General features: G+C 39.7%; 1 protein-coding gene across 8 annotated transcripts in view; it reads right to left on the reverse strand.

Annotated features, from left to right (window-relative positions):
• Positions 1-27,530, reverse strand: part of ppfia2 (PTPRF interacting protein alpha 2) — a 212,095-nt gene that overhangs the window by 127,272 nt on the left and 57,293 nt on the right. The window contains exon 1 of one of the 8 annotated variants that reach the window (XM_055006699.1): positions 4,406-4,835. The exons of 6 other annotated variants lie outside the window; for them this stretch is intronic. In XM_055006699.1, coding sequence (XP_054862674.1) covers positions 4,406-4,486 — 81 coding nt within the window. In that variant the 5' untranslated portion in view covers positions 4,487-4,835. Of the gene's footprint in view, positions 1-4,405; positions 4,836-27,530 lie in introns of those variants that run through there. One more of the 8 variants, XM_035945635.2, reaches the window with a different exon arrangement.

A 27,530-nucleotide genomic window follows, 5' to 3' on the forward strand; every position in this document is an offset into this window, starting at 1 on the left:
GGAACCCAAGGAGGCGCAGTTTTAACGGGTTGATTAAGCGCCGTTGGCCTGGTGCTTCCAAACAAAGCACCGAGGACTCACAGACAAACCCGACCCCGAACAGCAGCTCTTTAGCCAAATTCCCCCTGTGGCCGTGCAGCTATACGTCTCCCCAATGTCAGTTTGCTGCCGAAGAAAGGATTACTTTGAAGAAGAGCTGTGAAAATGAGCTCATTCTCTTTTAACGGCGAGCCAGAGGGATACTGTTGTACAAAACAAACCCTGAAGGGATGAGTAAACACTATCTGACAATCTGTCTGAAAGTTGACTGCCAACTTTGGTATGACTTTGCCTCAGCATTGATTAGATTAAGAGGTCAGCGTTACCTCCTTCTTGTTATCCAATTTCTTTCAATTAACTCTACATGCATGAGCCTCTCTCTGTAATAATGCCTTCTGTTGCTAGAGGTGACAGACTGTGTGGGTCATATGGAAAACAATGCATTTTAAACCGAGAGAGAGAGAGGCTGAGGGGCTTTTAGGGCAAAGACTTTGCAGCTGAAAAGACTAATCACTCTCAGCGCTAATTTGAAAACCAAGGACAAACACTGGGCAACAATTACGGACCATTTTTCAGGTAGCTCAACCCTGACAAAGTGTTTGGCGAGGTTATTATAGGACAGGAACAATGAAATATGAAATACAAGGACACGGACAAAGCAACTAATAAGAATTCAGGCTTGAGCTCAACTTGAATAGACTCTCTTTAAAGTAACACTTGGAAAAAAAAAGGGAAATATCATTGAAAGATCTTGAAGTTTTTCACTTTTCCACTCAATGAGCTTATTTTTCTAAAAGCTCACAACCGCCTTCAGCTCAGCAGAAAAATTGTCCACGGATCCGAAGCACTGTGTGCATTGTTCCTCCAACTGATTCCTATAAGAACGACTCTATGAAGTGTTGCATGATGATGACATTATACGAACACTTCCTGCTTTAATTAGGATGAGCAGGGGTTATCCAACACATCTTTTCAACTCTTTAAAGGCCAAACAACAGTCGTGATCTCACATAAGAACTTGTGTCACATCAAAGAGACCCGTGGCTCAGACTCTGCAGTGAACTGACTAATATGGCCCAGTGTTTTCACAGTACAGCCAGCAAAGCTTCTCCCATGGGAGGGATTTCAGTGAATGTCACTGCAACGCTAGCAAAAGGCACATACAGAGATATTTGCTGTGTTTCTCTTCGTCGCCTTGTCACAACACAGAAATAGCATGAAAAGGGAGTTATTTATTCCAGCAAGCTGCAGATGTATTTGTAGACAAAAGTAGCAGTGCAGCTCTGTGGACGCCAACATTGATCAACTTCTTTTGGTCCAGACAGAAAAACTCCTGAATGGACAGCCATGACAAATTCGTAGAGACATTCAAAGGTTATGTTTCAAATCACATACTTTTTACTGTAGACACGTACTGCAGCTTCTGGTAGTATCCAGTGTACAAATGGGACACACTATTTGGTCATAATATTGCACCTTCAGCTCTGACAAGTCTGTAGTGCAAAATGAGCTGTCATCTTTGCACTCAAACTTGTTTGTACTGATGCAAGACACCACAGCTTCAGTGGTGAACTTCACAGCGGATTGTGGGTCAGACAGTTAGAAAAGCATGCTAGCTTGCAAAACTCCAAAACCAACCAGAAGCAGTAGGATCTATGTGTTGGACATGCACCAGTAGTTCCGTTGGTTGGTTGGTTGGTAGATAGATACTTTAAGTAACCCTTGAGACTTCAGTGATCTTGTAACTTTTCTCATAGCACCATCATGATGTCGACATTTGTGGTTGAAAACGAAGCGTCTTGACAACCACAGCATTTCAGCTTGCACCCATTATCAAGATCATCTAGACAAAACTTTGTCCATGACCAAAAAGCCTGGATTACCCAATAACAATCTCGTCACACATAGCTGGTTATTGAGTTCAGTGCTGACTAACTTTGCCAAACCAAGACAGTTAACATGATGTGATAGACTGATTCGCCACAATATTAGAACCACTAACAGGTGAAGTGAACATCTCATTGCAATGCCACGTTCTAATGGGAAACCTTGAACCTTGATATTCATGTGGATGCTACTTTGATGGATACAGACCAAGCACATCCCTCCATACAGCAGCCTCCACCTCATTACACCACAAAAATTATTCAGGAATGGCTCGAGGAGCTGATCTGGCCTCCAAACTCACTAGATGCCAACATGATCCGGCATCTGCTGGATGAAACGAAATAAGCCTGACCCATGGAGGCCTCACTCTGCAGCCCAAAGGATCCGCTGCCAACATCACAGAGCCAGACACCACAGGACACCTCCAGAGGTCCCACGTACATGCCCCGGTGAGTCAGAGCTGTTCTGGTGGCACGAACAGGACCTGCACGGTATCAGGCAGGTGGCTGATCGATGTACCTGCTCTATTCAAGCATGCTACCAATGTCAGAGGTCAAGTATACAGCCACCAAATAGCACTGTTTAGTTTCTGGGGTATCTCAGTCATCCTTTACAGAAAAACTACAATCAAGTGCCATTTCATTCTCATCCCATCTCTTCCTTATCTTAACCCCTTTTGCCTCCAAATGTTATTAAGGGAATATCAGCTGGGAGTTGGAGCATAATACAGAGACTGTAGACACAGCTGTGTGGCAGACTACCAAGCTCCCAAACTAAGCAAACTCCGACACTTCTGGGTACATGTTTGCAGAGCCTGACGGTGAATACTGAAGGAACTGAATAACTTCATCCCCTGATGGAGCAGCTGAGGCTCCACCAGGCACCTACTTTGCAATTTAATTCAATCTGCTAACGAGGAAAGGGCAATCTGATAAAACAATATCATCGATGAGCAGTTTTTAAACCGTACGAAAGGCACTGTACTGAGAAAGTACAAGCGTGGCCTCAGTGCAGCGACGCATGCTTTTACCTAACCAAGCATGATAGATCTGTATCACCTCAAGGGTGGAAGGAAAAAGTTGTTGTGAGCAGCCCCAGCATAGTTCGTTTTTATGGGGATTTCCTGGGACTGTAATCTGCGAGCTGAGGATGCCTTTGATTCCGACGATATCAGAGGAGCTTCTTCCAACAGGTACGAGCCCTCGGGGAGTCTTTCTTCACTAATGATTTGACATGAAAAGGCAAAGCGGAGGTTACGACGCCCCAGACAAACACTGAAGGGAGAAAAAAATCTTCAAATGTTAAAGTCACAGCGGCTCAGAGGCTGGAGGGCACGATGGATGAGATATCGGAAGAAATGCTACAGATAATGATACTGCGGCTTATTAGGCTTTGGCAGCCCCTAGACTTTCTTCAAAAACATCAAAAAAAACAAAGAGTCACCAAAATATACTCAAGACAAAAAATAGGGATGATTTTCAGCTCTATTGCCAGCCGATTGTGATTTGATTGATGGACTGATGAGGCAAATTTTTGCACAAAAACCGAACTCCATCAGCACTCGAGCTCACTTGAAACTCAACCCACAAACCGCTTTCCACTCAGTGGCTTGTGAGAGCCTGCTGACTGCACCTGGCTGCAAAAAATTCAACCGCCATCACCTTTATTTCTCCCCACCTCCCCTCCTCTCTCTCTCTTTTTCTTACACTGCAAGACAACCCAGCAGGATCTTCTTTAAAACTGCTGTGAAATCACTGAAACACTTCCTTCTCCTGCTTCCTTCCACCCACAGTGAAAACACAAAGTACTGGCTCGGTTACAAGAGGAACACATACTCGATCGATCTTCCACTGACACTGCTTCATTGCCATGCATGCGCGGGGCTCCGGCCAGAGTTGAATTATGCACGGGCAATGTACAGTAATCAATGAGGGCCACTGTGCATATCTGCCCTTATTTCTCTTTAGAGACAGGAGGATGGAGTCGGTGCACAATTGAAATCGATATATATATATGGAGAGAGAGAGAGAGAGGGTGATACAGTGGGCTAATCATGAATGATTAAACATCATTACACAGATGGAGATGAAGTGTAGTTTCTCATGATTCCACTCTCAGATGTTTTATTTACCATGTGGAAGTCTTAAACTAGAAAGTCCCTCCTTTAAAGGGATGACACAGAGCGGATGAGATGAAACATTTTATTGCTTTATCTGCTCCATTCACCGCTTCTAAAGAGTCTGTTCTGGCCACATCTCTTGGACCGCAGTGCAAATCCAAAACAAAGTCGTGCACAATGAGGGTTGTCTGCGCGCAGGTAGGAAACACCCACAAATCACTCTTCTGCAGAGAACCAAATCTGCAACAAAGCTTCGTTTTTTCCCAGAAAAAGTAAAGTATGGCAACACATAAGCAGCATTAAAAGAACAAGAAGCACAGATGGAGAAAAGAAGGACCAAAGCAGCGCAGTTTCACTTGCCTGGAATGTGTAGAACCTCGTCCCGTTCGGTGGATGCACCTTTGGGGAGTTGTTCCCCGTGCTCATGTCTGAGAAAATCATAATCCCTTTGATGGGTAAACAATCCAGATCTGATGCGTTGTTTTCACAAAAAGTGCGTCAGCCTTTCAGAAACTCTAAAAAGGATCCGAGGCGAGGTCTCGGATCAGCTCCTGACCTGCGCTCCCGGCATCCGAAGCTGGTGCGTTCCGGTCAGATGCGCAAAGCTCCGAGAGGAAAAGAAAAACCCGGACGCGGCGGTAAAAGTGACAACAAGCCGAGTGTCTGGCTCTTCCTCGCATGCAGATGATTGGATCTGTGTGCCCCTTGCTGCGATCAGGGAGGAGAGTTAACCCAGCGGGTCCATGGTGTCCCTGCTCCCGCTGCAGGCAGCTCTGATCGCGGCTCGGATGGATCCGTCTGTGCGCGGATTATCGCCTCCCTCCCTCCTCCGGATCAACCAATCAGCGGCCAGAGCATCACAGCCCCGATCAGCCAACAGCAGACTGGGAGCCCGAGTTGGCAGCAGAGACACACGTTCGCTGTGTTTGTACACTGTAAAACGTGCTGCTGTCACTTAAAGTAACCCAGCATGTTCTTTCTTGGGGGAAAAAAGTCTAAATTATAGGGCTTTTTTTGTTCTCATTTATAGAAAAACTAAAAAGACAAAAAGGGGAACATATATCTGACATAAATATGTTTTAAAGAAGATGAGATTTGCATTAGAAACCAATCAAAGCTTTATTTGGGATTTAAAAAGACCCAGATATCATAATAATGGGTCAATATACAATTGTGGGACTTTTTGTATCATAGTTGACATTTTTGCTGTTTTCAGGCCTAAAATCAACATAGCCACCTATAACCAAACACCACATGGCATTTTTACACAAAGATTCTTCTAAATATTATATATACAACTGAGTAAAATTGAAAGTTATATTTTATAAAGATATTATAGTAAACCTGTTGACATGCCATAAATCCACACTTGACTCACACACTACTTTATATTAAATAACTCAGAAAGCCTTGGAGTCTGGCCAGTCTTTTCTTCAGGAGGAAATGACATCATGTAGAGCAGGTCATGTGATCTGGAATTAACACACTTTTCATGTGCAAAATAACTGAAAATCTGTCAGCATCTAAGGAAACTATAAAGTGCAAGAAGTTACAGTGGGCTATTGCAGTTTGTTAATGTGAGATGTCAACTTGATGCTGGATTTTAAAGACTCCCTCCTGTGAAAATCATGTTTTTTCTACCGTGTTAAAAAAAAAGTCCAAATAGTGTTTTTTTTATACACTAGAAAACAGATTTTTCTTGGCTCCTTGCAGCATTGCCTCAGCTATTACCCACAGTGGAGACAGTCTAGCTTAGTGTTTATTTTGTCATGGACTGCAGCTGAAATTTCTAGCCCTTGAAGTAAAGTTTTTGTTGCAGCCTTGTTAAAAATGTGGTCAATTGACAGCAATTTGGGAACAAAATTAATTCATCATAGAATTTAATCATTGTTCATTCAAGAACAGAGATTTGTTTGCCCGATTGAAAATAAATTGGCAACCGTTCTGAAGACCCCCCTGGTGAAAAATCAAGTTGTTTACCTTGCAAACAAGTCCACATGGTGTTTAAATACATGCTGGAAGACATACACTACCAGTCAAAAGTTTTAGAACACCCAGAATTTTCCAGTTTGTTTTATAGCGTTTTCAGACAATTTATTATTGTAAGTAAAAAATACCCCTTAGAAGTCCTGAGAGTCCATCTGACATCTTGCTTGTTTTCTAGTTTAGGCTTTTCGTTACATTTACAATGAGCTACAGTACAATATTCCTAATGTTTGAGGAGATCTCAAACGCTTCTTTTCAGTCCATCGACTAGAATAGTAGAGCTGCAACAGTTAATCACTTTCCAACTATTAAAGAATTCATCAACTTCTTTTTGTAATCCAAAAAATCTGTAATATGTGAAGAAAAAAAGTCAAAATTCTCTGATTCCAGCTTAATTTTGAATCTACTGTTTGGTTTCTTCCCTCTTCAAAGACAGTAAACTGAATACGTTTGAGTTGTGGACAAAACAAGACACTGAAGATATGATCTTGATTGGCATTTTGCACCATTTTCAGATATTTTGTAGACTAAAAAAATTACCAAAGAAGAACTGTAAATAAAAATCAATTTAATGGACATGAGATGGAGTCAGATTGACTGAATCAGTGTCGTTTGTTCATCTGTGAGAAGTCCTAAACCTAAAGATGTAGTGTGCCTGTAGTGTCTTCAGCTGTCATTCATTTGACACCAGTATCATTTCTAAGTGTGAACTCAGGCTACAAATTCAACAGTGCACATCATCATCAATACTTTGTACATTTTCATGAATCCTCTCTCACACATGCACCTAAAATTGGAGCCTGTCAAGCCTCCATCCCACCAGCAAGTCTCCGGCCAGCATCCATTATCGAGTTGTCTCAGAAACATTTCCACATCTTTCACCAGCTCTCGCTTTAGAGACATTTCTACAGACCTGCCATGTTCCAGTGCCATGCAGCGAGGCTCGTATTGATTTTTCTTTCTGTCTTTTTGACGCACTTGAAGGTTTCTATGGAGAACAACTGCTTCTACCAGCTTCAGACAAACTCATTGACTATAGGCAGCTTTTAGCAGCAATTTCAGACGAAGAAAAAGCACTTCCACTTCAACAGACTCCCAACCAGGAGTGATGGGGTCTCCATTTTTCATCCAATTTTCTCTCATCAAGTGGCCCTTCCATGACAGTAATCCACATTTACTGAATTGTTTAATCCAATTCTCGGTCCAAGCTACTAACACACACCTATAAAGAAATAATAATAAAAGGATTGTCTTTGTTCCACTGATGCCAAGTGCTTTAAAGTTAACATTTTCTATCCTCATGATCTGAAAGCAAACTGTTCAGGTATTATTGAGATATCAAATCTAGTTTAGTCACTATGGGAACGAGCCAAGCAGTTCACGCTCTGGGCTGATTTCGTGCAGTTAGACACAGCTCAGTGGGCTTGATTAAGCTGAGTGGGTTGAACTCGCTGCTCGCCCTCCACTCTTTGGAGGGATTTGGTTCTGGGAGACTTCAAAGTATTTCCTCTTGACATAGCAGGTTAGCAGCATTTCCAGCTGTGGAGCAGCAGATCTCATTAACCAGACTGAGCTGAGGTTGCACCCCTGACCTGGACATACATCCATCCATCCATCCATTATCTATACACCGCTTAATCCTCACTAGGGTCGCGGGGGGTGCTGGAGCCTATCCCAGCTGACTCGGGTGAAGGCAGGGGACACCCTAGACAGGTCACCAGTCTGTCACAGGGCTACATACAGAGACAAACAATCACTCTCACATTCACACCTACGGGCAATTTAGAATGATCAATTAACCTCAGCATATTTTTGGACTGTGGGAGGAAGCCGGAGTACCCGGAGAAAACCCACGCATGCACAGGGAGAACATGCAAACTCCATGCAGAAAGATCCCGGGAAAGCCAGGACGTGAACCAGGGACCTTCTTGCTGCAAGGCGAAAGTGCTAACCACTACACCACTGCGCAGCCCACCTGGACATACATACCAAAAAAAAAAAACCAAAAAAAATAGTCCAGACTGCTTCTCTAACACACCCTGAACACTGTACTATTATAGCAGACATCCACTGAGGGGCTGACCTTTCATGTGAGATATTAAACGTGAGATCAAACAGTTTTGTGAGACAGCAGCAGAGACCCCAGGAATAATGATTAGCAGTAATTAAAGGAACACACTTCAGCGGTGTCAGAAATCATTGTTCCTTTTTCTCCTGTCACTTGGGAAGAGATGCATGCTGGGAGCCGAGATGCCGGTGACATAAGAGTGCCAACAGATGGGTCTCAAACTGAAGCATTTGATTGGATGATAAGACTTGCGGATGGTTCAGTTTGAGGTATAATGGGGACAAAGAAAGTAGATCCAATCTGGTCATCAGACATGTTCATGTTATCGTAAAACAGAAATCACACGTCGCAAACTTGTTACTCCATGTAAGAATGTCAGTTTAGTTTGACATGAAGCTTTTGTACAGAATTCTACTGTTAGTGTTCAGATCCAAACAGTATGAGAGCTTACTTACTTCTATAGTATAGACTGATGTAAGTCGATTTTCGCCTCAAGTCGCAAAAATGTAAACAAAAATCAGGTCTTTGGAAAAGTCATAAATAACAATGAGTTTCATACATGTATGAGTCATTTTACAAGAACATAACAGAATATGTTGCACTGTTTTTAGAACTTGATCTAATAATGCTGATGTTTATCGGTGTTTCGCCCTGTTCCGAGCGTTTTACTAAATCTAATTTCACTTCCATGGAGATGGCTTTCCTTTTCTTCGAAGCACTGCCATCAGAAGAGCCTGACTTACACTTGGGAGCCACAATGAAGGGCAAAAACTTAGCGAATACAGCACAATCCAAGGCGAATGTAAACAAATCCATCTTATAGCGCCATGTGATGACGACTTCGCTCACTTTGCTCATCAACTAGTTCCATGTCACCAATTCCGACGTAACGACAAAATGCTGTACATCGAGGATGTCGTAAACCGAGGACCCCCTGTATTACAACTGCCTCTGTGCAGTGTAGAGAAGTTTTGCAGGGTTTGAGCAGAGTTGCAGGTGAGCTGGCATGCTCGAGCTGCAGGTAATGGAGGAGACTACATAGAAAACTTAGCTAAATATTGTAGATATGCTGAATGAAAAAAAAACAATCCTGTGATAGAACACAGTCGGACATCCACACTCTCTCCTGCATTTACACTGTAAACTGTGAGGTGCAGAATCCTTCAGTATGAGTGTGATTCCTAATTATCTGTTCTCACCGTGTTCAGACATGTTTGAATACATACTGCAAGCATTTCTGATAATTGACCGTCAAACCACACAATAGAGAAGGGACAACAAAGACTTCCTAGAATGGCACAAAAACAACATTAAAGAAATTGGCTGGTTCCTTCAATGCATGTTCAATTTTATGCTCCTGCAGCAAAGTATGTTCAGTTGAAAAAGAAGACATTTATATAGTTACAACTGAGGATTTTGGGAAGCCTTTCAGAGGCATGAAAGAAACTCAGATAAAGAACCCATGCTTTTGTATTTTCCACACTGAGCAGGAAACTTTGCTTCAAACAGAGACATTCTCTATTTTATATTTATTTTCTTTGCTGCTTCATGACCTTTTCAACAGTGACAAGCTGTGAATTACTACAGAGCGGGATCTTTGCCATTGTGGGAGACTAAGCCCTTTTGCACATCAGGCACATAGAAGGACTCGTCTGTGTGCTGCAGCGCTCTGGACTCTGACGTCATCGTACAGATGTGCAGTGGGCTTGGCTTAGGGCTACTAAACGCTCATTGGACGAAGCCTCTCAATCCTCTCTGTGTTTACTCCGATCGGCACCACTCTTTGTCTTTCAGCATCCCACCCCCAGAGCTGCCAAAGCATCGCAAATGGAACATTATATTTAAAAGAAGTCCTATTATTTGCATTACAGTTTTTCTCAGTCGCTTTGATACATTTCTCAGATCAGAATTGAAATTCTCCAAACTACTTGTTCAATCTTCACATCATTTTGTCACTTGTGCACATGGAAAAAGCAGTTTCTCATTTCTCTGAATAAGTTGCAAATGCTTTGGTACATCCATGCAAATGATTCTGTATGATTCTCTGCTGTTTCCTACATTATCAATTGCTTATGTCACGTTGATTAAAATGTATTATCATGGGTCTCTGTTGAATAGTCTCACCCCCCACAACATTTAGACATTAGTTCATCGCATAAGTCTTCACGTGCAAAGTGGGTGAATAAGTTGTCATAATATGTCAAGGATATTTCTATACATTTCCATTAGACTTTTTTTTCTAAATATCTCCTGAATTGGTAAATTGCTCCCAGGTGAATCTTGACCTTCTCTAAGAAGGGAAATGTGTGAAGGGGTAGTTTTCTGAAATCGCTCAGAGACGCAAGAGAAGACGTTCGTGACGTGGATGAGAATTTGTGGCCCAACAGACAGGAACATCAGGAGGTGTAGGAAGACTGCATTGTAATTCCTACAGCACTGCATGTACAGCTTTCCCTAAGCAGATTGTCCCATGTCCACATTTCTACTGTAGTGTTTTTCTTTGTGCTATGCAGTGCTGTTTTCCTGTCTGTATCATAATGACGTGGTCTGTCAACAAATTACAATACAGACAATAAAAGCCTAAATGTGAATCTTGTCCAGTCTCTTGCAATCAATCTTCCACATGCACTAAGGTGTCACTTACAATTTACAATAATTGTCATCAAAACCTTAGCCATAGTTTACATCAGAACATCCCTCCAGAGAACACTGTTATAATGACAACATGACTCAGCAATCTGACTGTCTGATCCGCACAATGACATACAGATTTGTCATTCTGATGCCACTGCCATGTTCATTGACACAAATATTTACTTTTGAGAGATGAACTAAGTATTTTGAGCAAGAGACTGGCTTTTGCAGGTTAATCTGTGTTTTGCTATTTGTACGAATTGTTTTGAGAAATGCACTTACTGTTTCACAAATGTCGAGGATGATTCGAGAAATGTACCAAAGCGACTGACAAAAACTGTAAATGAAGCAAAACAGGTTATTGCCGCACAAATCGAACAGCTAATGGAATTTCTGATGGATGTGGGATACGTGAAGATTATGCTTCCGATCAGTTTTTCATTAAAGTGCTCGAGCGGCGTTCATTAAACGCACACCTGAGTGCATGTGTCTCGTTTCACAAGCTGTCATGGAGGCCCGAATGTGTCCTCAAACGCATCACATCCCCATTTCCATCCAAATCCTTTAAGAAGAAAAACACACACAGTCTTGTTTCATCAATCAAAGAGCTCAAACAAATTGATTCTCGGTTTGAAAGCCCGTGTTCGAGCGGCGTGCGGTCCTAATCTATGAGGCCCAGCGATCGCCTTGGACAGATATAACAGATAGCAGCAGCGATAACAAACCGGGACATGAGAGACGTTCTTGTATTTCTGTAAAGCAAAGGTTGGAATGCTGTTTTGAGAGGTCTTGTTAAAGACAGATAAGGAGTCCTCATTAAACCTCAAGCTGTTGAGCGAACAAAACACTTAGCAATGACCCATAGCAATAATAGTGGGAGTAGAAGCCACACATTTACACTAGCAGGGCTGTAGTAACCTGAGGATATATATGCAAATCGCACATTTTATTTTGTGTGTGTGTACCGTATGAACACACACACACTGTAAGCCTGTGACAGAGCATTTTGCTGCAAGCCCGTTTGGTCAAACAACCACTTAAACTGCAAATGAGCTGCAAACAAGGAACAGCAAAGAGTGAGACTTTGCGCATACGTAATGAGGATTCGGTTATTTCAACTTCATCTTGCAAGACGCTGTAAGGAGCCGGAACAGCATTAACAGGGAAAAATAAATAAAAGGCAGACTTTCGTGGCATGGAATAAATTCTTTTAAAAAATGCAGATGGCACTGCACCAACTCCACGGCGTCGGCAGCAGGTCTGTTTCAGAAATTCAATTAATTGGCTACATAAAATACTCAGAATCTCCAAAATAAGATGACTGGGAGGAACAATTCTGGAAACAAATCATGAAAGTCAGCGCAAACTTGCAAATGTGATAATCAAACTGTCAAAAAGAATGAAGCTAGTGAGAAATGTGGTAATTTATTTAAAACAAAGACAAGACTCTTGCTTCTTTGCTTGAAATTAAATTGTACAGCTTTTTCATAGGATGAAGCTACTTTTTATGGAATTGGGGCAGCATGTTTTGACAATGTATTATTGGCAAAGTGAAAGATGTCTGTTCCAAGTCCTCAGAGCCCAGGTGACATCTTCAGATAGCTTGTTTTCATTACATCTACAGTGAGCTCCAGTAAAATATTCCTATTGATTGAGGAGAACTCAAACACTTCCTAGGGGTCAATCAATTATAATACTAGACATAATTAAATAATAAGCTAATTAAATAACCAACTTTTTGATCATCAGTGAGTTGCAACTAAATGAGAAAATAATTGGCAAATGAATCAACAACGAAACTACTCAATACGTGCAGCTCCGTGGAGAAGCAGACCATTTATTTCAGTGATGCATGGAACTACACGTGAAATTATTGGTAACATTTTACTTCATAGCCTACAGGGTCTACGGCCATGTTAGCAGGTCTGTAAGATTAGTAAATGGTCTGCATATATTTGAGTTTCTTGTGTCTTTAAAGCACTGAAAGCTCTTTATAGTGCTTTGCATTTAGACACCAATAATGGCAGAGCTGCCTTGCACGATGTTCACCTGCTATTTGAGAAATCTAGGGTTCGGGATATTGCAATTAGTGCACAAAATGTTCTACCAGCTGAGTCACAGTTGACCGTCTTATTATGCAAAGCTAAAACTAAGCATCCTTGCATGCCTACAATGACAACTCTACACGCATTTGATGCTTTTTGCGTCATTCTTTGTGCTACACATTGAGATACCAGCAGGCATTACTATCCTTGCTACCAGGATGGCGAAAAACACTCACTGCAACCCCGCAGAGCCCAAGGTGACCCCAGCAAAGTGATGGTTTTGAAACAGGTAAAGGACTAAAATGCATAGTTGTCATTCTTAAAGACTCCCTTCAATGGATATCAAGCATTTCTTTACCTTGTTAACATGTCCATATGGTGTTTTTTCATATGCTGGTGGATACATAATGAGCAAAATAAGTAGTCACCATGATGACTGAGCATTTTTACCTTGAAACTACAGTGTACTGATGACATTTTCAAAAGACTGGATTCAGACTTCCTGGGTTTCATACATAACAAACTTAAGGAACCAATCCTGTCAGCTTGCAGTGTACTCTTCTTCTTCTGAATCAGAATTTAGGTACGACATCAATAGCTGAATTACTCAAACATCAAAACCACTGAGTAATTTAGCAGTGTTTGAACAGAGTTACAGGTGAGCTGGTGTGCTCGAGTTGCAGGTAGTGGAGATGGATAGATCTGCATTTTCTCAAGGAAGCAATGGTGTAAAGTCACATCTAGATCATTTCAGGGCAGGAACTAATTATTTTCACGGAATAAAGCATTAAATATGATACACACAGATGAGATTTGAAGACTTAAATCACTAAGTGAAGAGTAACTAATACAATAAATAACTTATGAAACATCAATTCATTTTCTGTGAATTGACTAAATGGAATCACTCACATAAAATAATAAGTGATATTACCTTTTGGTGCTGTAAAAGGGATTTTACGAGACGTGTTTTTTTTATGATAAGTGCATGTAGTTAGCAGTGCAAAGATTTAATAACGCACCGTTTTTATCTCAAGCCATCACGAGCCGGTATTGCTGTAAATAGCTCTTCTTCTCTTTTACTACTCGCCAAGGTGCACATTTGATATACAGCCCATGATGAATCTCTGCGGGCTCGGGGCCACTCGGGGGAGACGGTGGCATGTTAGAATTAGCATACTCCGCTGTCACCGGGCCTGGCACACGGTGTCAAACACACACTCCTAACAAGCTGACTGGAGACGAGGCCCTTTAAGGCGCTGGAGCTGCGTTGTCATGTAGTATAGTTCCTACTGTATTACACAGCTCCCCAAAGAGCTCAGCTGTCAGCCGAAGCAAATGGCAAATCTGCACTCATCCTTTGGGTGTGGAGTCGGATTACAGGAGGAGACAAGGATCTATGAGCATCACGAGGAGGCTTCAACTGTGAGACGAAAGAAAGGGGACATTTTACAGGACGAATTGTTCAAGATAAAGAGTTTTCACGGCTCTGATTTTCCTAAAAGTTTTGTGGGGGAAAAAGCTCAGGGTTTTCTTTCTGAGCAACTTCCTGTGTGACAGCTCAGTCTCTAGCTAAAGGCCTCCTCCAGGCTCCACAACACTGTCACCCTCCATTACCAGGAACGTCACCGCCTAATTGGGTCTTCCACTGGTGCCACACTGTGCACCAAATACCACCGGCTCTTATTACTATCAAGAATAATATCATACAGGGTTTTTTTTCCTTGAAAGTTAGACCCACATAATCTGTAAATTTTTCATTCTGTATGAACAAAATATCATTCTCTTCCTCAGTTAAATGTGCTTTCACTTGTAATTATTATGGAATTTTATTCTTTTTTTTTTTCCACAATTTGAGTGCTGCATTGAAGGCCATGCCAACCAAGCAGCAGGTCTCTTGACTGGCCTGTTTAACAGCTAAATATTCCTGCACATTACCAAGTAAAACTCCCACCAGATCTGCAGGTGTCAGTAAAGGTTGTGGGTCCAGTGAGGTTTTCCTGGAACGAAGGTCTGAGCAGCAGCAGCAGCAGTAAAGGCATATTGATCGTGTCAACAGTCGTGTAGGCAGACAGCTGTGATGGACGTTACCCTGCTCCTGTCACTGCTGAAACATTGGGGAGTTACTGTCAAGACTACAGCAGGAGTGAATATTGTTTGGGTGTATGTGCAGACAACCTAAACCAGTCGATAAAGTATGGCCAAAAGTACAAAGTTATGGCTACAATGGTTGTGCTGCTGGGCAAAAACGTTCTCCTAATATTTTAATAATTTCATATATCAGTAACCACATCTCTAACCCAGCTTAGGAGATAGATAGATAGGATAGATAGGATAGATAGATAGATAGATAGATAGATAGATAGATAGATAGATAGATAGATAGATAGATAGATAGATAGATAGATAGATAGATAGATAGATAGATAGATAGATAGATAGATAGATAGATAGATAGATAGATAGATAGATAGATAGATAGATAGATATTGGATGGATGGAATATGGCAAGAAATGTTTTACAAATGGCATATATGTGCTTGTGGATTCCTATATTTGCATCTATGATATTATTCTGAAACATGCTAAGAGCAGTAAGACCCAAATACAGGGGAAAAATGAGCAAAATTTTTTTAAATTGGATTAAACAAAATAAAACAAAATAATAATAATTAAATATATATATATATATATATATATATATATATATAAATAAAAACCCAAATATAGAAAGACGAACAAAAATAACATTCATATTTTGGCAGATCTTTGCATCAGTTACAGTCCGAACTACTCTTTATTTTAGACCAGCTGTTACTGCAGCCACTCACTTTAGCTTGTGGCATTCATTCTGACACCCAGAAACAGCCTGGTGTTGAGACAGTGAGGCTAAACCCAAAGCTAACTTGCTACTAAGGCCACATTCAATCATTACTGGTGTTGTACCTGATATGAAGGTGGCTACATACTGTCACTATGGTAGCTGTGTTTGTTTTGTGAGTGAGAATTAAAAGCGATGCTGTGGAGTTTTGCCCACTCGTAGCATTGCGATGCTTTTATGCGATATGTTCTGCACACTCTCGCACTCGTTTCCCACTATTCAACAGGTTAAGGTAGGTAAGACAAGTACAAAAGATCCGGCATAAAACACATCGTGCAAGCTAGCAAACATGAAAGTTTGGGCTTTTTTGTTTAAATGGCTTTTAAAAAGTTCTACAAAGAAAGATTTAGCATGTTTGTTGGACCTGAACAATATACACAATGTTCTTTGTGACTAACACTAACTGTAGAAAGAATTTGACTCCACAAGGTTAAAATTTGGTCAACAAAGTAAATCTCTATTAAAGCCATTTTTATTGTAACGAAGAGGATCAGTTTTACACAACAATATTTCCTGGTGCAGTAAATATTCTTCCCCCATATCTATATTTAATATTCTGGGCTTCTGAGTATGCTGCCTTTTGTCTTTAGTAGCCATTTTTAAGCTCTGACTCATGCAGTCTTTGTGGCTTCTGTGTGATGCTTCCAAATAACAGACAAGTGACGAAATCTAAGAGAACGTTGTTTTCCATTTCTGATTTACAGTGTTTCAAAGCAGGCTGTGTAAGACATCCAGTGCCACAAAGAAAGAAGAAAGAAAGAAGAAGATTTATACGTCGTAGCTGGTACGGCAGGCTATAACTTATGGCATCCTCTGGGAAATTCCAAGTTCTCTTAACAGTCGAGTAGTTTCCACCAAAGCTCTACAGGAAGCTGAAACAGCCTTTGACATTTTTCCCTGGGAAGTTAGTCTCAAGGAGAAGATTTTGTCAGTGGCTTGTCATTTGAAAACACCCTTGTTTCTCTCTTATAGATAAAGAAAGGCTTTTGACAGGGCCTAAAAACCGTGTAAAAGCTCTATAGGAAATGGAGCTCTCGGCTCTGGAGGGCAGAAAGGCCTGGAGGTTTGCAGTTGAATGACCTCTTGAACTCACTTCCTTCAGTCTTGACAGCAGATACCAAAGAAGAAAAGCCTACTCTCTTGACCATGGGTCTGAAACCTTGTTGTTTTTGTGCATCATAGACTGAAAAACAATATTAAGGATTAGAAACCAAATCTCGCAAACTGCTTTAGTTTGATAAGAAAATTCCTAGTTTGCTTCATCGTAGCTCCTACTGTATATTCAGCTCTTCCTACACAACCACTGGTGACAGCTATTTGTTTACTCATACATAAAATAAGAGAGGCAGAGCGGCTTCTGAGACGCATTCCGAGTGTCCATCGGGGAAAGTAATCAACCTCGGAGCGAGCAGAAAGCAGGTTTTCAATCATCCCCAAGCGAACCAACGCCGCGTCACAAACATGGGGCTTTCTGAATGTTCCGATCCGGCGTGCCGTCGTGCTCAGCAGTTCTGAAGAAACATGCTGATTCGGGTATATGAAGTGTCAATCATTATCTTCGGTGTAGTTATTCATGTGCGGACGCTGACAGGAAACATCCGCGGGATGCTGGGTAATTTTCTACGTGGAAATAGAATCTGACAAAAGAAAGGAGAGGAAGTCAAAACTTTGAAATGATGCGCTTGTTCCTCCTCTGCTGCAGTGTGGATGCACAGAAATCTGCTCACACATTTGTGACTAATGGCTTTTCTCTTATAAAATCCCATTGCATCGGCAGAACTACAAAGACAACAGTATGGTGTCAAACATGTGGCCCATGGGCCAAAACTGGCCCTTCAGAGGGTCCAATACGGCCCACAGGATGATTTTATAAAGAGTAAAAATTACAGGGAAGACATTAACTGCAAATTGTAAATTTGTAAAACTACAAATTTTAAATAATTTCTAGACCATGATAAGATTTTTTGATCATAAAATAAAATACCGGATTTCTCATTGCTCTTTAGTGAATTTTTCTTTCATTTTTGCAATTTTTTTTCATTTTTTTTGTCTAGTTTTCGTCATTTGTCCATTTTTTGTCACTTTGTAACTTTTTTTGTCTAGCTTTTTTCTCTTTTTTTTTTGTTTTGTGTCGTTTGTCTCATTTTGCGTCTCACTTTTTTTTGTAATATTTTGTCTTGCTTTTGTTTTTTGTCTGACTTTTGTCTGACTTGTCATTTATCTCTCATTTTTACCATTTTTTGTCTTTTTTATGTCATTTGTGTAATTTTTTGTCTTGCTCGTCCATTTTTTTGTGGCTTTGTAACTTTGTCTCATTTTTGTCTCTTTTTTGTTTTGTTCCGTGCCGTTTGCCTTATTTTATGTCGTTTTGTGTCTCATTTTTGAAATATTTTGTCTTGGTTTTGTTGGGTTTTTTTGTCTGATTTTGGTCTATTTGATGATAAAGTAAAATATTATATCATTCAGTTCTACATACCTGTGACTAAATTTTTTATGCCTTTTTGTAGATAAACTGTGACCTATAAGTTGTAATGTGTAAATGATAAACTGAGGCATAATGTTGTTGAAACTGAATTTCTTTTTCTTAAGAAATTTCAATTTGTTCATAATGTTTTCTAAGAAGACAATTCCTTAAATGTGAGTATTTTTAGAACGTATTTTTGCACTAAAACAAAAGAAACAATTGGAATTGTGGTTGTTTATTGGTTATTATGCTGTGATTTTACTGGTCCGGCCCACCGAATGTGGCCCCTGAACTAAGATGAGTTTGACACCCCTGATTTAAAGGCATATGATTTTGTTACAACATGCATTGCGACTAACCTATAAAAACTACACATCCATGATCAATCTTGTGTCTAAGACGTCTTAAAGTGTGTTTAAGTTGTTCTCATAAAGTGGTGAAATAAACACTCCTACTTGAAGCCACTATTGTGATGTTTCAAGATAATCAAAAAGAAATCCTCCATAATGGCTGAGTCACAAAACACAGTGCATTGATGTGAAACCGCCCACATTTCATTCTTGCTACTTGGCTGTGGAGTCTTATTAGAATGTCACAAGGCTTTTTCTCTGGGTGCATAAATTGCCACACATCATGGAAGAATTCAAAACCTAACAACTTGACAGCATCTATTTAATCCAAAATGAAACCCAGATACAATATTTGAGCTGACTTTGTTGGAAATCTGCATCATTTACTGTGTGTGGGTTGAAGTGTAAAAGTTGAAAAAGTCAAACAGAATGAGGATCTCTGTGAAATGTGAGGAGGATTTGGAGTTCGCAAACAGCTAACAGTAGCAGTGCTGCATCATTCCCGCTGCATCCAGTATCAGACCTGAAACCTGTTGTTCAGTCAGGAAATCTGGTGCTATTGTAGGTTTTCTGATGAGTAACAGTGGATTTAATGCACAGAATGCAATCAAAGCATTTTATACAAGAGGATGCATTGTAAATATAAGTGGTCAGATCACATCACTGTACAGAATAAGTGCAATTCTTTGATTTTTTTTATATCAAACTATATTTTCTTATTACATTTCTCTTTAGGATCACTTTTTAGGCAAGCTGCAAACAGCAAAGAAAGACTGAAACACAACAGGAATACTGCACAAAACATTATTTTACATTTTAACTGGCTCCATTTTTGTGATTTTGACCTTTAATTGTAAGCTTTAGTATATTTATGATGCATAAATAAGTCACCATTTGTCAAATTTATACAAAAGAAATGGCACCCTTGAGTAAACCATGTGTTTTGCTATCAGTAATACTGCACAAAAGATTATCTTACTTTTTAACAGGCTACATTTTGGTGATTATGATCTTCAATTTCAAGATTTTTAATACATTTACAATGCAGAGACATATCACTATTTACCAAAATTTGTGGGGGAAAAAAAGCCAAATAAGTCAGAAAGCCTTGGAGTCTTGCCAGTCTTTTTTTTTTTTCTGCAGGAAATGACATCATGTGGAGCAGGTCATGTGATGTGGAATTAACACACTTCCTGGAGAGGTGTTTTTGTAATGAGTAACTTAGTGGAAAGTGATGCAGTTTGTTGTTTTCCATATAGAATTTGATATATTGCCAAAAAAGAAACATCTGTCATGATTATCTCAACTTAATAAATAGAACATAATCAAAATAATTTTGTATAAGCTCATTTTATTACTGTTTAGCTAATTAGAAGGTGGTTGTTATTAAATTTGGATGGTTATTTAGTTGACATTTTAGTGATATCCAGTCATTTTTATTAATAAGTGATTGTTTCCATAATAAATAATTATGGAATTTGTAAAGACATGATGATAATTAACATTAAAAACATGATTTTTTTTTTTTTTTTTTTTAAACTTTTAATAAAAATATATGCAAGATATATCCCATGGACTTCTAAAGTCCCTCAATTAGGCCTATATATTGACCCTGTTGCCAATAGCAGGTTGACATTTTCACATTTTTTGTGAAATATCTCAAGATCTACTTGATGAAGTGGCGTAAAATTACATTCATAGCACCCAAGCAATGCATCCTAATGCCTTTGATGATGACTTGCAGCCTGACAGATTTTGTTTTTCCACTGGAAAGTAAATAACTATCATTCTCAGATGCCAGACTTGTTTGAGGTAAGCATCGGAGACGAATCTTTCATTTCACTTTACACCTGAGGAAACTGAAACTCGGAGCAGACAGGGACGCTAATGCGGTTATGCATCTGGTACAGATTGGAAAAGCAGATTTTCCTCTTTGATTCTACCTGAATGAAGCCCAGTGGAGAGATAAGATGGCAGCTTGCACTGCCTCTGGGGATGTGGGAGATTCTACTGCAGTCGCACAGGCTAACACGCTACAATATGAACACTCAGGTGACCTAAAGAGAACTCAACCATCCTCCACATCACACTCTGCTGGAACACGGAAATTACCAATGCAATACAGGTTCACCTGCTCTAACTTCCCAAAAATGCTTTAACAATACTATCAATATCCAAAATGCCCTGACAGTGGCACTTCTGGGAATATCTGTTGTGATGTGGGTTGTCTGGCAGGTTAACAGGAGTCATTTTGAAGGTTTAATGAGCATTTACACATGCACAAACACACACCTGCACAGTACTGTCAGTCCACAGAGCTTTGGAGTGGGTGGCTGATGCTTTTTAAACGGAGTCCAGAGCAAAATCGTGCGTAACGACCGAGCGCTGCATCTTAAAACTAAAACAATAACACAGCCGAGTGGAATCTGCAATTTTCTGCTCGGAAAAGACGCTCGAGTCTGCTAAGATTGTCATTTCTTTTTGTCTTGGAACACTTTCTGAAGTCTAATTTCCATTTGAGAAAGAAGTATCACGATTAGCATAACTGGAAAGAAAAGCCGTGATCTTTCACACTGAAGGATTTGCAGTTGAATTTCCAGTGAGCGAAAGGTTTTGACATGACTGACCTCTGCTGTAGGAGTGAAAATACATCAGAGAAGTTGGCTTCTCTCCCATCGAAGAGCATTTTACTGCAGTCAATCTTAACTAGTGCCATTACCATCGCGATTTGATAAGGCTTTCAATGGGAGAAGGTGGACAAGTTTCATTCACCGGTGGAGTTTCGTCCCCGTAGCTGAAGGAGGGAATCTAAGACGAGACATATTGCACCGCAGAAATGACCTGAATATTGACACAATCAATCTTCCAGAAGTATACGAGGCACATCTCTTTTTATTCGCTAGATATGTGTGTGTATCTTCCCTCCTACCCACTGTTTCCCTTGATTGTTTTTACTTTATTTGCAACTTCGGGCTCATCAGTCTTCTCCGGCGGCACAGAAGGAGGGGGAGGAGGTGAGGAAGGAACAATCTCATAACTCTCTCATTACCGCCCCCAGCCTCATGAAGAATAACGCTGCTGCTCACAGATAACAACAAAACCTCGCTTTTGGGACACCAAATACCGTTTCTGCAGCAGTTTTAGCTTCCGAAACTCATTAAGTAATCCACTAAAGGGGCGAAGGAAATAAGGTTAAAGTTCTCATGATAATGGGGGGGGAAAAGGAGGCCGCATGTTATATTTAGGGTGAGTCATGAGACCGAAATATTATGACTACACGGGATGAGCAGAAAAGCACCGAAAGATGACTAATCTTGATCAATTAAAGGTGATAAATGGCTGGATTTATGAAACAATTATGGTGCTGCAGAGGAGCAAAACTCTTCTATCAACTTAAGAAAGTTTGCGTGCAGCCGAATCATTCAAAAGCTCATTTACAGGGCGGACAGACGGGCCCATTTCTCTAAAGGCCGAGTCACCAGAGCAGAGGTGATGGATGGAAATGAAAGCTGTCCCGACTGCTTCACCGAGAGCACACACTGTCCCCAAACACACCATCCATCCTGGACACAAACCACTACGTCTTCTGACCTGTCGCCTTCAACCAGCACAGACCTGCACTTGATCACACGTCTTAATTGGCCTCCCTGACAGTGCAAAAACAACCAAATTAGACCTCAAAAACCAGCTGAACAATCAAGAATCACCACCGTCTTCCATTAAGGATCAAAAAACGCAGCCTAAGTCTCTGCTGCTGAGGTTAAAACTACAAATTCTGTCTGTCAAAGCTGTTTTCATGAATCCTAACTCCTTCTTCCTAGTATTCCCTGAGCAAGAAAGTCATTTGTTTCCATCTTTATCGACACCGGCTGCAGCTTTTAACCTGATAAAGAGCATTATGAAGTCCGGGAGAGTGCGTTGACACAAATGACTTGTGATTTATGGCTTTACTTCACTGGAGAGCCAATTCATATTCCGCTGGTGGAGGTATCAAGAGAAATTGTCTCAGAAAATTATCACAGCTTCAACACTGCTTTACCGAGATCAATGGATTCATTTAATAAACGCCTAAGACACGCTGGAGGAGACTGGAGGAGATACAAGTAATGGTCTGTGTGCGGAGAATTAAGGGGGAAGGGAAGTTTGTGCTGCTTGGACTGAATAGACTTCCTGTTATATAGCCCCATCTACTGGGCAAATACAGTAGCAGCCTCCAATGTGGAAAGATTTTACCTGTTTTAGGAGGCACTGAGGTACTTTTATATCCAATCAAACACACGAGAAAACTATCGAAATTCAGTAGAAGTTATGTTGATATGATAATTATGATATACATCGAAGAAGGGACAGAAAAACATTCAATACTCAGCTTTTAAAGTGATGTGTCTTCAAGTAAAATGGGTCAAGTTATTTTTAATGATATTGTAGTAAATTTGTTGACATGCCATAAATCCACACTTGACTCACACACTACTTTATATTAAATAACTCAGAAAGCCTTGGAGTCTGGCCAGTCTTTTCTTCATCATAATGAACATAAAAAACATGAGTTTTTTGTTGTTTTTTTTTTACTTTTAATAAAAATGCAGGATAAATCCCATGGACTTCAAAAGTCCTTCAATTATATCTTGACCCAGATATCCTCACATTAGCACAATGACTTTAAATAATGCTTTTGTAATGATTTTGGACAACACAGCAGATACTTTCAATTACTGCCGCCCAGCTACATGACAAATCAAAAAAAAATCAACTCAAATTTGGTTGTTGCAAGGAGGAGTGTAGGCAGCCTTGGGAGCCATGTTGAGGACAAACACTACACTTGTAACACAAGCAGCTGTTACTTGCAGTTTTAAGCGAATGGCAAATATCTGACAGAAAGAAAAAGAAACAAAATTAGCAAAGGAAAAAAGAACTTACAGTTAGCAGTGCAGTTTGGGTTGCCTTTTATAGAAACCATTCCTTCTCTTTTCTATCAGTTATATAGGGAAGAGGTATGCGATTCCTGTTTAAACTGACCAATCAGGACATATCTATTATCCAATCATATTTGAAAGCACATCTACTCAATAAACCAATAAGAAAGCTGCTCTGGAGGCGTGCAACCTTAAAAGCTCCAGAACAAGATAGCCTCTGCAAGGAAGAAACTCCGGTGTAAAATGCTGGTGGCTTCTGTAAACTTTGTCTTTTTTTTTAACAGGCTGCTGCTTTAACCAGACAAGCTGTAGCTACTGGAGTTGTAAAACTAAATAAAGTAAACACAAAAAACTAAGTAGTGTGTGGTTTGCGCCCAGTTTTTTCGTTTTAAAAAATACACAAAAATGAATTTTGCTGTACAGGGTTAACCACTAAGTCTGAGAAACTCTGTTCATGTCTCTGTAAAACCACCTCACAATGAGTTTTTCATCACTTCATCTATGGAGCAGCTTCATTACTGCTCATTCTTTATACATCCACAAATAAAATATCAACTGTATGATACTAAACCTCCTTTTTAAATTTTCACCATTTTCCACAATTTTGAATCATTTTAGAGACTAAATACTAAGAGTTGAAACACCACATGATTTAACAACTAGCTGAAGATGAATTTGCAACCATTTTAAAGACCCCTCCACTGAAAATCAAATTGTTTTTTACCTTTTTAACATGTCCATATAGTGTTTTTTGGTTTTTTTATTTAAGTTCATCTGAGCCATTTTAAGGTAAGGAGGAGTTATTTTCATGGACGAAACCCTCATATGAAAGTGATACACAGATGAGCTTTTCGGGGTTTAATCAATGACAGGAGAGAATATTGACTGTACTATCTGATTTGGCCACAAGATGTCAGAATCCTACAACAAGAGAAACTTGATTTGCAGCACGTGCTCATGGGATAGAAGAGAAATTGACTTATTAAATGATGCTGCCAAAATTGAGGCAGACACCGACCTCCAGGCTTTACAAAGATTTTGTTTATAGCCTTAAGGGTAGTGTAGATCCAACACTGTTTCTTACATAGTTTTGCTGTATTTTGTTGCAAAATTGACTAAAATTGGTGTTGAAAAAAGCTTTCAAAGAAAAATATTGAAAATATATATGATTATAATTTTGATGGCAACAATCAATGGCTTTCATGCTGATTTTTAAATCATGTAGTAATACAAAACATATTTTAATAAGCAGATAAACATGGATTTAGTCCATTTTTATTCCAAATCTGAACACTTCTTCTGAGATGCGTTCTGTTTTTGTTTCTTTCTACACCGATTTTGTTCATTTAATAAAAGAAACTCCAAACTGATATTTTCCTCCCTACCGGACAGATCTCTCCAACATTTTGTACTTTCGGGGCCATTATCTGTCATTTCTCGGGTCAAATGTAAGAAATTAGCTTTGCCCTTTCATTCAGGAAACTGCACTGCTTGCACATACATCTACTGTATATCCTCCGATCGATAGACACTAGTCATCAGCCGTCAGAACGAGGCAGCCTCCCACACTCAAACACACACAATCTATATGAGCTGCTCTCGAGGAAGTCGCACGCTATCAGGGCAGCAAATTACAGCAGCTACTGTAATCCCTCACAACAGGGGCTGCTGGGAGCCGACAGCATCCGGCGTCTCCAGTCGTAAATGTTCAACATTGGACCCAAAAATGAGCTCTGTAATGACCGGTCATTGTCTGACTGTGTGGGGTGTATGATGCACTGCTTGGGATTGTGTGTGTGTAGTTGTGTATAACGCTGAATGTTCTGAAAAATGACTTGATTTGAGTTTTGTTACTGATAATGATTAGTTTTTAATACTTCATACAGATAGTAGCATTTAACAAACTACACTGCAAGCACAACTATTAGGCAAGTGAGTATTTTGACTTTATTTTCATTTTCATACATATTTTCTAACTAAAAACTATATAAACTTGAATGCTAATTGGTTTTAACCATTATCAGGTATGTGTGTTTTTGTAATGAGGGAGGGTGTGGCCTAAAGTGATCAACACCCCATATCAAAGTGTGCATAATTATTAGGCAGCTTCTTTACCTAAGACCAAAAGGACCCAAAAAGAAATTTAACAGACTCGAAAAAAGGGTGACTCTACACACTATGGATAATTTACTAATTGCATTTTTATTTGTTTACATACTTGTATCCTATCTGGTTTGTATAAACACAGCCAGCAATTCAGCCGAAAAGTCATTAAATTTTTGTCACGTGACCCCGTTGAGTCACTAATGGATTCTCAGGTGCAGGATCATAGATGTTTTTTGGGAGTTTTTTTGCTTTTTGAAGGACCTGTTCAGTAAAAAGGTTTGATATGTGGGGAATTTTTGAATTAGACATGTAGAATAAAGTAGCTTTGATGAATAATTACAATCATAAACTCAGATTTAGTACATTTTCACATTAAAACTATGCATCACACATGATTAGTTCATAGACTGGCTGTTGTCACAGTTTCTAGCTCAGATAAATGGTTGAATTTCAGTCATTTTTACAAGTTTCAGAGGGATAACCATCTTACGATCCCTCCAGTCTATCTCATGCGAGCCCCTATAAGTTCTGAATGAGTAACTGTAGTAGATAAAACTAGCTCCAGTTAAAGCTATAGTTACACACTGATGCATCAGCATGAACAATCTAATAGGTGAATATATAATTGAGGGACTTTTGAAGTCCATGGTTTATATCTTCCATATATTTTTATTAAAAGTTAAAAAAAAAAATCATTTTTTTAATGTTCATTATGATTATGTCTTTACAAATTCCACAACTATTTATTATGGAAACAATCGCTTATTATCACTTATATATTGACCCTAATACTGTCAGACAAAGTAATAAATTAGATTTACGGCAGAAAAACATCCAATATTTCAGCACATTTTTTCATTAATACACCTGCAGTTTTATTTAAATAAGATTCTGAATGCAGAACTTTTACTGTACTGATGGAGTAATTTGCCAAGTTTTCTTTTTTGTAAAGGATCTGAATCCTTCTCCCACCACTACATACATGTGCGATTGCGTCTCCATTCCCTCTAACCAGCCGCTACAATTAAACACTCCAGCTCTTAGCATCCTTCTCACCTTATCTCAGCCCAACACTGTCCTTGGCCCTCTGACCACTGGAACTTTCTCAGTCGGAGCTCAGGCGTGGCTGTTTTCTCCCAGTGTATTAATGAAGCAGAAAATAACCTTTAGCTGTGTGACATTTCACTGCTCCTGCTATTGTACAGCATTAGGGAAGTGTTCTGGGAGGAGGTGTGGGTTCTAGTCTCCCCGAGGTCCATCTACATCTACACATCCACATATTTGCTTTAGACCGAACTAAAGCATGAATCCTAATGGGGACCTTATTCCCAAATATGTGATTTAGTCAAAACGGGTGGTTGGAATCAGACTACACTACCGGTCAAAAGTTTGGACAGACCATCTCATTCAATGTTTTTTCTATACTTTTACTACTTTGTACATTGTAGACACGTATTGAAGACATCGAAACTATGGAGCAAGATATATGGAATTATGTAGCAAACAAACAATTTTGAAATAACTCTATGTTTTATATTTTAGATTCCTCAAAGCAACCACCTTTTGCTTTGATTACTGCTTTGCAAACCTTTGGCATTCTCTGGATGAGCTTCATGAGGTAGAACCTGAAATGGTTTTCACTTCACAGGTGTGCCTTGTCAAGGTTCATTTGTGGAATTTCTTGCCTTCTTAAAGGGGTTGGGACAATCATTTGTGTTGTGCAGAAGTCAGGTTAGTACACAATTGACAGCACTATTTGACAACTGTTAGAATCCATATTATGGCAAGAACCAATCAGTTAAGTAAAGAGAAACAACAGTACATTGATACTGTAAGAACTGAAGGTCAGTCAGTCAGGAAAACTTCAAGAACTTTGAATGAATCCTCAAGGAACCATCTAGGAACTACCCAGAAACTTATGGAGAATCATCTAGGAACTACCAAGGAACCTACGAAGAACCATCTAGGAACTTTCTATAAACCTACCAATCAGCTAAGTAAAGAGAAGCGACGGTCCATCATTACTTTAAGAACT

The sequence above is a fragment of the Amphiprion ocellaris genome, chromosome 21 (genome assembly GCF_022539595.1).
Source record: "Amphiprion ocellaris isolate individual 3 ecotype Okinawa chromosome 21, ASM2253959v1, whole genome shotgun sequence".
Taxonomy (NCBI): domain Eukaryota; kingdom Metazoa; phylum Chordata; class Actinopteri; family Pomacentridae; genus Amphiprion; species Amphiprion ocellaris.